Source organism: Helobdella robusta (assembly GCF_000326865.2).
Source record: "Helobdella robusta unplaced genomic scaffold HELROscaffold_24, whole genome shotgun sequence".
NCBI classification, from domain to species: Eukaryota; Metazoa; Annelida; class Clitellata; order Rhynchobdellida; family Glossiphoniidae; genus Helobdella; species Helobdella robusta.
This window is the reverse complement of record NW_008704261.1, coordinates 906,216-920,455: the sequence shown is the minus strand read 5'-3', so window position 1 is coordinate 920,455 and position 14,240 is coordinate 906,216. Positions and strand designations below refer to the sequence as shown.

At 33.6% G+C, this 14,240-nt stretch overlaps 1 protein-coding gene across 1 annotated transcript; it reads left to right on the top strand.

Annotated features, from left to right (window-relative positions):
* Positions 1-7,620: 7,620 nt before the first annotated feature.
* On the top strand, positions 7,621-10,610 carry HELRODRAFT_172615 (hypothetical protein; the record flags this gene model as incomplete). Its single annotated transcript, XM_009019280.1, has 6 exons — positions 7,621-8,230; positions 8,350-8,463; positions 8,647-8,682; positions 9,070-9,333; positions 9,748-10,092; positions 10,423-10,610. The coding sequence occupies 6 exons, from the start codon at positions 7,621-7,623 to the stop codon at positions 10,608-10,610; spliced, it is 1,557 nt and encodes a 518-aa protein (XP_009017528.1).
* Positions 10,611-14,240: the final 3,630 nt, after the last annotated feature.

Genomic DNA, 14,240 nt, shown 5'->3' with positions numbered 1-14,240 from the left:
TGTGTATGTTTGTGTGCGGGTGTATGTTTTTGTGTGTGTGTTGTGTGAGCGTGTGTGTATGTTTATGTGTGTGCATGTTTGTGTGTATGTCTTTGTGAGTGTTTGTATTTTTATGTGTGTATGTTTGTATATGCGTTTTTACGTGTGTGTGTGTGTGTGTGTGTGTGCGTGTGCGTGTGCGTGTTTGTGAGTGCAATTACTATGTTGATTTTTTTTATTTCAGGGGGGAGGAAGCATGATTGGAGTTATACTTTCATTAACAGTCAGTAAAATTATTGAGTTTTTAAATTAGGAAATTTTAAATTAGGAAACACCGTTTAAAGTGTAAAATCGATCACAAATTAACGTGATGAACAAAAAATTATCGCCAGTAAAATTTTGGCCACACTAATACAAACATTCGTTCGTTTATTGGGCCCCCGGTATAATTTCAAAAATTAAAAAATTTTTAAAACTTTGGCCCGTCTAAGTTGTCCGCCATCACCTGTGTAATTTTTTTGGTTGTGAAAGTTTTAAGTTTCGGACGGCGCGATGGTGTAATGGTAGAGGTGCCTGGCGTTGGTGATGCAGTGTCCGGGTTCGAATGTGAAGAGATCCCCGCCTCGCACATGTAAAAGTGTGCGGTGCGTTGATTCGCGTGTGTTCGTACGTCGTAATGACCTCTGAAGATTATCCAAGAGAAAATAATAATAATATGATGATGATGATGAAACTGCCGATAACTCGTTTGAACTAATTAAAATTTCAACTTGAAATTACAATTGTTACTGATTTGAGAAGTTTAATTCTTGTTGCAAAAGTTAATTATGCTGAACTTAAAAAATTATGAAGACAAGCAACGAATCATTCCGAGATTGAAAATAAAGTTTCAATCGATTTTGTTATCCTTCTCGCTGATTCACAGCTCAGCAGCTAGAGATTCCTCCACATACGTTGTTACTTCAATACCTTATTCCATTTAAATTTGTGTACAAGAAACGACTGGTAGCATGAGATGCGTGTGTGAGTCTGGATTAACTCAAAGTAACTTCAACGTACGAACCGATTCATAAATTTGACTTCGGCAGGCGGAATGAGGCTGGTGTCGAGAGATACGTTGTTCCAATCTGCCACTTCCTCGGCCGTGCACTTCCACCTGGAGTTGGAGTCGAACTGTCCGTACTGCGACCAGACTGCTAACAGGGGCTCGGTGGAAGAGCTGCTAGTTGTGACCTTGGGAGGTGGGTGGCATTGGATTGGTCATCATGTGAGGGTTTTTGTTGTTGTTTGTTTGCAAGTGAGTGTTTGTGTTGTTGTTTGTGTTCAAGCAAGTGTTTGTGTTGTTGTTTGTTTTCAAGTGTGTGTGTGTTTGTGTGTGTGTTGTTTTTCATCATGTTAGTGTTTGTGTTGTTGTTTGTTTGCAAGTGAGTGTTTGTGTTGTTTATGTTCAAGTAAGTGTTTGTGTTGTTGTTCTTCTTTTGGAATGTTTTTATGTTGTTCACTCTTTTTTAATTTTTTAAAAATATTTTATTATCAATATTCAATAACAACGACAACAATGTTTCTATTTTTAACACGAAAAAATTTATCGATATATTTATTTTTATAAGAAGAATTAGCGCTATAACTTTCAGTATCAGCAATTGTAGCAGTGATAGATTTGTAGTAGTAGTAGTAGTAGCAGCAGCAGCAGCAGCGGTAGTAGTAGTAATAGTAGTAGTAGTTAGAGACTTGTAATAGTAGTTGTAGTAGTAGTAGTAGTAGTAATAATAGAGTAGTAGTAGTAGTAATGGAGAAGAGTAGTAGTAGTAGTAATAGGGTAAGTAGCAGTGGTAGTAGTAGCAGCAGCAGTAGCAACAGCAGTAGTAAACAGAATGGTGGTTGTGTTAGTTTGCACAGTAAGTTTTTACTACGAGGTAGAATAGATTACATGAAAGAAATGTGATACAATAAAATGCTCTGCTATCAAATGTTGAAACAGTTTTTAATTGTGTGTGACGTGTTTATATTAGTTGCAGAATATAAGAAGTTCTTCCAACTAACGCGTATTGCGACCGCTTTTGGTGTGCGGTCTAAAAAAACTTCGTCGAAGAATTCCTCGTGATTTTGAAGGGGTGTTTTGACTTCAATGCCATCTACGTACAAGATGCTGCTAGACCGACCATTGTAGAAGAATGCTAAGTTGATTGATTGGTTGGTTGGATGGTTGGTTGGATGGATGATTGGTCGGATGGTTGACTGATGGGCTGGTTGAATGGATGATTGATCGGTTGAATAGTTGATTGGTAGGTTGGTTAATTTATAGGTTGGCTAGTTGGATGAATGGATGGTTGGTTGATTGGTTGCCTGGTTGATTAGTTGATTGGTTAGTTGGTTGATCAATAGTTTTTATGGTTGCTCGATTGGTTCATTGGTTGAGAGTTAGTTGATTGTTCATATAGATTTTTAAAAATGTTATTGCAAATTATAAAAACTGGTTCACTCCTAGAAAGCGGTGAAATGCTTAAATTGAGAATAAATTTAAAAGCACCACGGAAACACCGCGCTAAGTAAAATTCGATGGAATATTATTGACCCACGTGAATAACTTTCTGTCGATAAAATCTATTGTAAGACATGTTAACATTAACTGGAATAGAAACTTTTGAAAACATGCATGCGGCCAGGTAGCCTAATGGTAGTACTAGTAGTAGTAGTAATAATAGAGTAGTAGTAGTAGTCGCTTAGCCGCTAGAGTAGCCGCTTGGTGCTGCGAATGCAAGGACAGGGTTCGACTGCGCGTAGATCCTCACATATATTTCACATGCATCTTGTATGCGCTGTTTCTTGATACCTTTGAAGATTATTAATTAGAGAGAGAGAAAGAGAGAGAGAGAGAGAGAGAGAGAGAGAGAGAGAGAGAGAGAGAGAGAAATAATAATAATAATAATAAAATAGATGACGATGAAAATAATGATGAGAGATAATTATATTAATAACAACAGCAACAACAAAAACAACAACATAATAATAATAATAACAGTGGAAACATATTAATTATTACTCATCAAATAAATCAAAATAAATTAGAAATAATTAATTAATATAAATATAGTTTAAATAAAACTCAAAATCATAATGGCTAGTCATCAATGCTCTTCGTTCTGAAATGAGTGCAGTGACGATACAATGGTTCATAGAAATTGGTTCGTGCATTGTACCTTTCACAATATCTGGCACAGGAAGACAGTATCACGCTGTTAATCAAGCAATGCCGAAAACAATCAGTCCAATTCTTTTTAGTTAATGATAAATCAAAGGGGTTATAAAAACCTAAAGCTGACAATTCAAGTGCTAATTAAAATGTTACAGTGTTTAAAATCGTTCACCAGGTTGTTTTTAAGATTGGTTGTATGTTTAACAATTTTGTATTTTCTGGACTTGACAAAGTTTTTTTCATAGCATATAGTAAATTCAAGTATCTCCTTTGTACTCTTACTGAGAATGGCGATGTTTGGTCTGACTGATTGGAACAAATCTGTGGCTAGACGTAGCTTTATCTTCCAAATCAGCAAAGTTGATGATATTTGAACCAGCGCATGCCTTGATGTTGTTGACGATTATTGTAAAAGTTTTGTTGGGACGATTCAAGTATTTCCAGAGTGTTGCCGCTGAGCCACAGTTTGACAGGCGAGTTTGTCACTTTGTTTCACGCCAGAGACTGGCATAACCCATTGTCTGTTTATCCCCATCTGTGAAGGTTGGCATTTGTAGGCAGCTGTTGTATAATGTACTTTTTGACAACTTATAGAGGACTTCGGATAGCTTTACTGATGATCTGGAACATCGTGTAATCTCTGAACTAAAGACGTGTTCTTTCACTGATTTCACTGTATGTATGAAATAACCATGGAGTTTCAGCCTCACCACTTCTGTATGACATTTTAACAATTTTATGCAAAGGCCTCCAGATTTATAAAGCAGCAAAAAAATTTTACAACGCAGCTGCTTGCGGGATTAGAGATCAAACAGTCCAGTGTGATTTCTATCCATGTCAATGAAATATCGTACATACGAGTTTATGTGTTAATTGGGTCGGGACAAAGCGCCTTAAGATCTCAAACTTCCATTGGACGGACGTATCCAGACCACCATATGTATGCAGCAAAACTTCAAGATACCATGCAACAGTTCATTTTCTATTGCGTTCTTGCATTCAATTCATAAATTTTTCCCATATAAGTGAAATGATCACCAATACTAGTCTGAGTGATTGTCACCGTCAATCTGGGTAAAATTTGCTCGTATTTTCCGACGATCTATCTTATCCCAAATGTGCACATTTGTTGTAGTACCTATTTCCATTAGAAAATTAAAACATAAATTGGATAGCAAAGAAGAACTGGGATCACCCAGCAGCACTGCACGCTTTACCACGATGGGTCGAGTTAGGTTGTTGCATACTGATACAGTTATGGAGTAATCAGCGTATGGTATCTGGGGTAGGATATGATAATGATAAAGAGCTGCTAAAATGAGATCATGGCTAACTTCACCAAACGCATTTCAGAGATCCAGCAGAGTAACGATTATAGTTTTCTGGTGCTTCTTTGCTTCTTTCAGCAAATGGAACAATAACTGTGTATGATCAGCTACACCATTTATTCTTCGGTAAAAATCTTTCTGTTTGGTTTTATTGGTGAAGTTATTCATTTTGAAATAATTGTATAATTTGTTGTTTAAAATATTTTACAAAGGTCTGGTTGAAGCGTTATTGGGGTCACCTTTTTGTAAATTAATATTGTCAAACCTTTTTTCCAGCGTGTTGGGATTGACGATGATTTCCAACGTTCAATTGAAAGAGAATTGTGCGGGGTATAGAATATTTTTTTCAAAATTATTATTGATATTAAGTCCTTTTGCTGTATGATTGCTGAAATTTCATTATACTTTGAGAGGTTGACACAGCATGGAAATGAGGGATTCGGCTAATCAAATTTGGCGGGTAGAATTTATTGATAAGTTCATTGTTCAGAATGTTTCTGAAAACATTTTCACATTTTGTGAACTTGAACAGGGCTAGTAAATCATTTGATCGATTAAACAATTTTCTGTTTTAATGGGTTATCACTATATGAATTCATACCAAATTTTAGTGCTTTCGACGAAGACAATTCTGATCTTATTAGTTTACAGAGTGCTAAAATTTGAGAATAAAAATTTTTGATTATTACGGCCAAGAATTGTAAGTTGTTTCAATTTTTTTTAATTTATTGATTGGTTTGTTTTGATTTACCGGTGAAATTGTTTACGGTTTCAACGTCACATGGTTTGATAAGAAGTAGACTTTGTTGACTGTTGGTGAAGTTGTCGATGTTAGGCAGTTTTGTCTTCCACAAATGGAAATATGCACTAGCTTCAGCCCACTCTAACTACTCTACTTTTTTGAGCTACTCTAACTAGGAAAGTGGTGCATCTACCTTGTCAATAATTGGTGCTTTTGAGGGGAAGAAGATATTCGTTGATGTGGAGAAGACGACTGCGAGTTGGAACTATCCTCATGGTTGTTTGTTGTTTCCGCAGAATTTTCAGAGTTTACGAAGTTTATAAATATTTTGAACGAGCGTTGGTGCACCCGTAGACCCTTTCTGCCTTTATAGTTTTTGCCGTATAGCAAAAAGTTTAATTATTTTCAATATTAGTTGAACTAATGTCATTAAGGTCATTAGCAAAATGTTTGGAGATATTACAATATTATCCTTGGAGACACGTGCGTACGGATATTGTCGTTGTTTAACTTTACCTTTGTAAAACGCCAGGAATGTTTATTTAGATCTTCAAAGTTTTTAAAACAATATGAGCGTTTATCCGCATTAACTAATAAAATTAAGTTTTAAATCAAAATTAAAATCGATATGCACTTAAAATTATTGAATTAATTGTTGACCACCGTAATTTTTCGCTTCCTAAGTACCAATGTTTAAACTTTAAAACTTGATTAAAACATACAAAAACTGAGCAAGCTGAAAAATGCCGACTGTTTCAACATATAATAGTATTAATAAAAACAATAGCAATAATAATAAAATTAATATTAATAATCTATTATGATTAGTATTGTAAAAATTTGCAAAATTTTAATGTAACAGAAAGCTTTTAACATTTGTCATCTTTGACCGGATAGATCGGTAGCAGCTGTTCAAATCGTAGCGCAACGACTTTGAAGGAAATTTCAATTATTGATAATAATGATATTAATTATATAATAATGATATTAATTAATGATAATTATTGATAATTATTGATAATAATGAAGATAATAGATAATGATAATCACTAGATTAATTGAAATTATTATTTGAATTTTAATTTATCGGCTGGCGGGCAGGCAGAGTGGTCAAGGTGCCTGGTCCTCGTGTTAAAGTGATCGGATTCGATTGCGAAAAGATTTCCGTCTATCACATGCGTGAATTCATCACAAGCGCTCTTTGCATTGTTGGTATCTTTAGACAGCGGCGGATCTTTAGCAAAGGGCCTAAATTTTGAAAATTTTTAAATGTTGACACCGGGGGAGGAATTTGAAAAAATGTTTTAAAGTCGACCGTGGGTTACAATTCTGGCTGACGATCGTTTTTTGGCTTAACAAGTCATTTTTTGTCAACAACGGTACCTTTTCTGTTAAAACAATGGGTCTTACTGACATTTAATACAAGTTCTGCTCACAACGGGCCCACCCTAGATTCACCGCCGTCATTAAAATTAAGAAAAAATTAATATTCAAAATAATAGTGATAATAATATAAATAATAGCAACAACAAAATTATAGCAAATTTTTCAATTATCGAAACCGTCGCCGAGAAGACATAAGTGAAGAAAGCAGATGAAGTTGTAAGTTGATCGCGCTTTGCAGAATCTGGTTCTCATTGCCAATTTAATAACGAAATCATAAATATATTAATATTCATGAAAATTTAATTATGAATAATATCAGCTCTTCAGTTTCCAGTTTCGCTAAATTTTATTTTATTATTTTTTAAACAAAATTATTATTTTTATACATTTTTAACATTTACGCACGATTTTGTTATTGTTTATTTTTCAATCTAACAGATTTTTGATTTTATTTTGTCATAAAAACCAAATAGTAGATGCGTGGGTTATTTAATGATAGATAAATGCTTGCATAACTCAATTGTTTCATTAATTTCTACATTCATGTAGTCCGTATAAGTTGAATTTGAAATGATTTTTTTTAGAAAGGTAAGGCTGAAATAATTATTTTAATTTTTATTTTATTATAATTTCTATGGAAAAAAGCTTGCGATGACGTTATTATTTTATTCTCAATCAACACACATATACAAATTTTTTCTTTAAATAAATAATTGAATTTATTAACTAACTAAACATATTTTATTCATTTCTTTATCAGACTGACTGTACGTACGTCTTCGTAAAGTTCTTTTCAAATAATTTTCAAAAAATCTCAATTTTTTCAATTAACATCATTGTTGGGTCGGTTCGTTTCACTTTTCAGCAAAAACAACAGGATTAAAATTTCAGTTTTATTCGATGTTTGGTCAACATTTGAAATAATGAAAAATTAACTAACGTTCACTCATAAACAACAAACACTCACTCAACTACTGCCGAGTCAAAATATGGATGATGTGGCATTCAAGTTTTCAAACGTCAACGAAACACTTTCAACATTTGAAACAACGCCTGCACTTGAAACTAACGATCAAAACGTGTATCAGGTTATTGAAAGTATCGACCCCAATCCAAATGAACAAACTCCAAAACCTCCCTTAAAAATTTACCATGAACATTCACGAACTTTTCCACCACAACCGATGATAAATTACTTCGAGAATACATCAGCTTCGTCCAAACTTAAAAAAATTGATGAAAAATTAAATGAACGACTAAATTATGGAGAGCAAATTAAAAAGTGTGTATCAGCTGTTGAACCTGAGCCAAGGCAGTCAACACTTTCAAGAGCACCAGTTTTTGATCCAACATCCTCAAATACCGAAACATCATCTCGTGAAGTAAAGCCGATTAAAAAAATAACCAAGCAACGAAGCAGGCCACAATTCTCTGTTATATTTGACTCAAAAATATCCCAATCTTTCACGCTCCCGACCATCCGGATGACACGAATGTTGAACAAAACTGTTTGGCTGCTGGTGACGTGCATGTTGGTAGTTGTGACTGCTGCTCCGACGACTACTGAAGAGCCTAAAGATAAAAATGAAAAAGAAAAAAGTAAGACAATTTTATTGAATGTACCCATTAACAACCATTTAATTTTTGTGAACGATACGATGCGTTGATAACAAACGAATGTTTCAAACGATTAAGTTAATTTCGAAACACTCCTGCAGCTTTCGCTGAAAAGAATTGCATTGCCATCAGTTGTTTGGGAGCGTTGGCTGCTGTCTTCCTCTTCGTCGCCATCTTCAGTCGCACATGCCCTGCTGTCCTCTGCCCGCACAGAGGTTGCATGAGCTTTCTCCGACGAGTTGAACTTTATTTATTCAGATTGATAACAACCCAGTTTAATAATTCGTATTATTGAATTAAGTTTATGGAGTTCAAACTAATTTACAATACGGTTTTAACAGAGTTTTGTTTGAATGAATTTTTATTTTAAGAAGTTTGAAACTTCAAAAACTTTACAGTTAAAGTGACAACAGTTGTGAAGCTGAAGAAAAGAAGTAAGTAGTGTCGTGCGAACTTTATGAAAAAATTTACTGGTTTCAAATTTTGTTCAGTCGAATATTTCAAGTGCATGCATATTAACGCACTCAATGAGCATTTGCCAATAAATGTCAAAACCTCCTTGATCCAAGCCATTCAGTGCCCGATCTAATATCAAAATTCACGTGAGGAAAGCACTTTTTGGTCTCCAATAACTTGGAGTGAAGACGACACTGTTTTTTAAAACCCTAATATTTTGAATACTGAAAAATAATTGATGGATTGCTTACTTAGTTTTGTGCCAATTTTGCTAATTTACAAGCTCTTTTACAACATTCCTCAGAGTCTCAGAGATGTAAACAACACACACAACGTGTAAATTATTGCGATATAATTTGTGCTAGGCGGAGATCTTTTAAAATTGAACCCAACTACTAAAACTCAGCAGGATCAGCAGCTTCATTCACCACACCATGCTGAGACTACCACAAATATTAGCGCTTCATACCAGCTGTTAATCGATATTTTGACAATTGTATACGCGTATCTTTTAAACTACATGTTTCAAAGTTTGTATAACTGTCAAAAAAATTGCGAATGTGTAGCATCTAGAGAAAAGACACTTCCGTCAAAGAAGAAGTCTCCACCTATTTTGCAGTCTGTGGAGAGTAAGTAATCATCATACGTTGATGTATTTTGTTGTTCATTAGTTTTTCAATTTAATAGCTAAGTTACGTTTATTTCATTTCAAAGTTTATAATTTTAAATTCCAACAAATACTAAGCACTTGCTTCTTTATTTTTTGTTTCTTTATAGCCATCAGGTCTTCTGATATCAGCAGTCTTCATCAAGGTATAAAGGATTTAAAAAATTGAGTCACTAGAAATTAATAATAAAAATATATGCTTAATGAATACAAAGTTTTGAATGTTCAAAAATGGAATAATTTTATGCACGTGTTATATGAATTTAATAATTTTTCTATAATGAATATGTTTACGCTACAAGTGATTTTTGTGCGAATATTTTGCGACACCAGCAAATATTTTCAACATATCTGAGTCGAACCTACAACGTTTAAGTTTCAGAAAAACAGAGACTGCTAACGAAGGGAGCGAAAACCGACAAAAGTCCAGGAAAGCTAAAAAGAACCCAAGATATCTTGCGGAAGAAAGCACGCATGTCGATGTCAAGAGAATTCACAAAGTCGCGAGAGATAAGTAAATTCGATAAAGATCTAACAGTCCCAAAGGATATGACCAAATCTAAAGGTCTGTCCAGATCAAAAATGGTAATCAAATCACATAAACCTCAACTTGTGAGTCGATCCAAAGACGAGCAGATATCAAAATCAAGCATAGCGCTCCACCCCTCCACGGCAACCAGCACGCTGTCCGTCAGAGCCGCCCGCAGTAGTGCCTACTCCGGTACTTCAAATAATTATTTTGGTTAATGAGAGGGTTTGGTGGATAGTTAGATGTATCGATGAATGAATAGATGAATAAGTTAAAAATTTTGATAAACAAAAATTCTACTAAAAATCAATGAAACATTTCTAATGCAATAACTAACCAACATACGCATAAAAGCGTGCTTTCGACAAAGCTAAGAAATTCATATCTTCGGTTTTAAATAAAAACAATTTGATTTTAACAATCTTGCGTAACGTGTCCTACAATATTAACTGCTAATTAAGTTTCTACGTATCGCACCAGCACATTAATACGTAATTCCTTAATAATTAATTAAATTAATAGATGGGAAGAAATCTGACGCATCGGACCGCACGGAGGCATCTCAGAATTCAACTGCATTACTGGGTCCACCCCAAGATAGGAAGGGCACAATGAACGTTAGCGATAGTAAGAGAGTCAGCGAGATGAGATCAGAACAGGATGACGGCAACAGATCCAGCAGGGATCTGAGTTCAGGTAACCGCAGATAAAATGGATATCTTTGAGAATTTGGAATAGTTTAATTAAATAAATAAATAAATGAGGCAAAGAATAAAATTAGATATTTTTTTAGTGATTATAACAAAACAGTTTTGCACTAATTTGTAACTGAATTTATTAAAATCAACAGTTTCCGCCAGCCTGAGTGTCACGAAATAAACATGGATGACAGGGATGGACTGGTACTTATTAAAAAATTATGCAGAATTTGTGAATATCTTTTTATATTATTATTAATATTATTAATTATTGTTCATCCCTTAAAAATAAATCAATTTATTTTTATTATATTTCTTATAAAAAAATATGTTAACAGACTCTTCATTAAGTATTCTCAACATTTTTTATATTTTAAACAATATGATTGCAAAAAATTGAACGAACGTTCATATTTTCTAAGAACTCTTTTACTGCACATAATTATATAAATAAATAATATATAAATAAATAATATATATGTATATATATATATATATATATATATATAAATGTCAGAAATTACAGTCACTTCTAACATAACATTAAATAAAAATCATTTAAGATCAATAAAATTTCTTGTTATCTGTTAACGAATGCAATAAAAAAAAATTATCAAAACTTTAACGTTTTTTCATTCGTAACGCTTTCCAATCTGCGTGCTTTTTTATTCATTGTTTCCGGGAAGCTACTACTTCTTGTAGAATTTCCAGAATTCCCTCTCACCGTAATATTAACGACGTCCAGTTTATTTCTTGAGGATAAGGTAGGCACTGATTTTTCACTCATTGTGGATTTAGATGACGGGGTAGTTGCGTTGGTGAACAGCGGTGCGACTGAAGTATCGAATTTTGGTTTTTTGGAACCGCTTGACAACTCCGACAATAATATTGGTCCTTGTGTTTGCGGTTGGTGCTGTTCTTTCGTATTTGACTTAAGTTTTTGCTGCGGTTTTGCTGCTGGTCTAAACTTTTTGGTAACTTTGGATTGCTTTGTTGTTTTGTTCTGATGAAAACCGTTTATTTTTTTGGTGTTTATTATTGGGTTCAGAAGCTTAGTTTTGTTACTTTGTTCGTTTTTCTTTGATGAATGTTTGCCTTCGGATTGCGAATCACAACTTTGCTCTTTTGATGAAATAATAACAGTCGGTATTTTGGTAGAGACTGTTTTTGCTCGGTCGCTAGCTTTCCTCGGTTTTGAAGGTTCTGTTTTTTTTAATTTAATATTTTAACTAAATTTTTTGCCAAAGAAAATAGGTTGAAGTTTTAACGCAACTTCCACAAAAATTTCCAAATCTATTCACTTTTCTTGTTTTGTTCAGAAGCTTGGTTAGTTTCAACAAAACTATTTTTTCTTTTTTTCTGTTCTGTTCAAGATCTCAAATTGAGTAATTTTACAGGTTAATTGGTTTATTTATCAAATCAAAATGTTGAATTTATGTTTACTTTATTTCTATTTTTCAAACACTTAACATTGTTTTAAACTTTTCATCAAATAATTTTCATCTCACCAGCTAGACACTGTACAACCAAATAAACTACAAAGGAATATTAATCATTGAAATTATTTTATAAATCATTTGCCTGTTTTTGGCTTCCTACTGATTTCTTTGAGAAATTGAGGATTGACAACTATTGCGCCTTCCTTGGCCGGCGCTGTGAAAACTAAAAAGTTGTTTCGTCATTTCCCATACCAAGTTGTATCATAATAACGTGAAATAAATTTAAAAAAATATAGTTGTGACATTATAAAATTAAGAAATTAAAATAGATTTTAAATTTTATGATTAAATATTTAACAATAATATTGAACAAATAAATAAATTAATTAAACTCTAAACTTAAGTCAATAAAAAGCTAAATTTTTAATTATTGAAGAAATAATAAAATTAAAGGCAAAAAGAATATAAAAATATAAAGCCATAGGTTGAAACGAACCATCTTTCTTTCTACATCAACCAGCGTCACACCACATCAAGCCAAATCCCACCATTTCAAACCACATCACACCCAGCAACATCCAACCAGATGAAACCACATCACACCCAGCAACATCCAACCAGATGAGACCCCATCAACCCCCATCAACTAACATTGACCGTAGGGGAAGAACGTGAAGAAGCACCAGGGATGCCAGAGGTAACTGAAGGAGACGATGATGAGGAAGAAGAAGACGATGCTCGTTGCCACTACGACGATTGTGTAGCCCTCCCAAAATGTCGTCAGCATCTTGACTTTAGTGTTCAATCAGTTTCATAATTTCTTGTATGATTTTCTCAGTTGAAAGATTGATTGAATGATTCTATGGTGTTTGTGTGCGTGTGTGTGTTTATGTGAATGTATGTGTGTGTGTGTGTGTGTATGTGCAATTTTTTTTATTTTTAGACATATATCAAAATCTCCATAAATAGAATCAACGTTCAACGTATATTTAATTCACCGTTTGAATATTTACTGGTTCGATATCCGTCAATGGACGACCGACTCAACTTGGCCAGTATCAACAACGTTCGATTGCTCATCGAGCTCACATCCATCCAACGCTTGAAGAGTTTGTTGTTATTTAGGTCGGGACGTCACGTGTCTAAGAAACGAAAATATGAAAATAGTGGCTTTCCATAAATACAATTCGTTGTCGTGTTTTTACCTCTGTAGTAAGTCATGTAATTGGATCAAAATGAAATTATAACAAATTGTTGCAGTAAATATTTAAATTAATTTACACCAAAAAATTGAATTATTAGCGTTTAATCACTATAAGCGCATTTTATTTGTAACCTTTACGATTGATATCTTTCCATTTTGTAGCAGTTTATTTGAATGGCCGGCTGAATGTTGTTAAATGTATTTTAAAATATTTTCAAAATTGTGTAAATTATTGTTTGTTCGTTCGTTTGTTCGTTCGTTTGTTTGTTCATTCGTTCGTTTGTTTCAAAGCAGTTGGCAAATATTTCTAGCACCAACTATTTTTGTTTCTCGGATATGTAAAAAGTAGGAACTGTAGCAGTGCACGCAACAAACGATAGAAGAAAAGAAATAAATTAATAGACAATCTAAATTATTATTACTACTATTATTATTATATTTAATATTATTATTATTTATTATTGTTGTTGTTGTTGTTGTGATATCTCAGAATTGTTGAAATATTTTTTTATCTCACAGCTAATGACTTGTTAATTGCAGGGCTTATTCTAAGGTTTTATTCTTACTGCCCAAAACCACAGCTAAATTGCAACGTAATTGTCTTAATTGATAATGCTTGATAACTTTGCAGTTGCGAATTTTTGCAATCAGAAATTCGACCAAGCCTACTTTTAGGCATTTTAAACAGATGTTACTTCGGTGCGCTATGGCGCGTGGCCTCAGCCCAAAACTTCAATTTGTTTACTTATCTATTACTTATATTTCCATAACGTAAACCAAACGTTTGACGTATACTGTATCAAATCAATCAATCATTGTGTTAACTATTATTAACGCTCAGTCGTGCGGTTTTACTTCTTAAGTCCTTGATAAAGTTCGTATCTGAAATCGTATGTTCCTTCCTTCGTACTTTAGTTTCAGTACTCAACTTGCAGTTATTCATTGATAGTGGCCGTTGTCTTTAACTCAAGCTGTTCAACTGAGTGGTTAGTGGTTTGT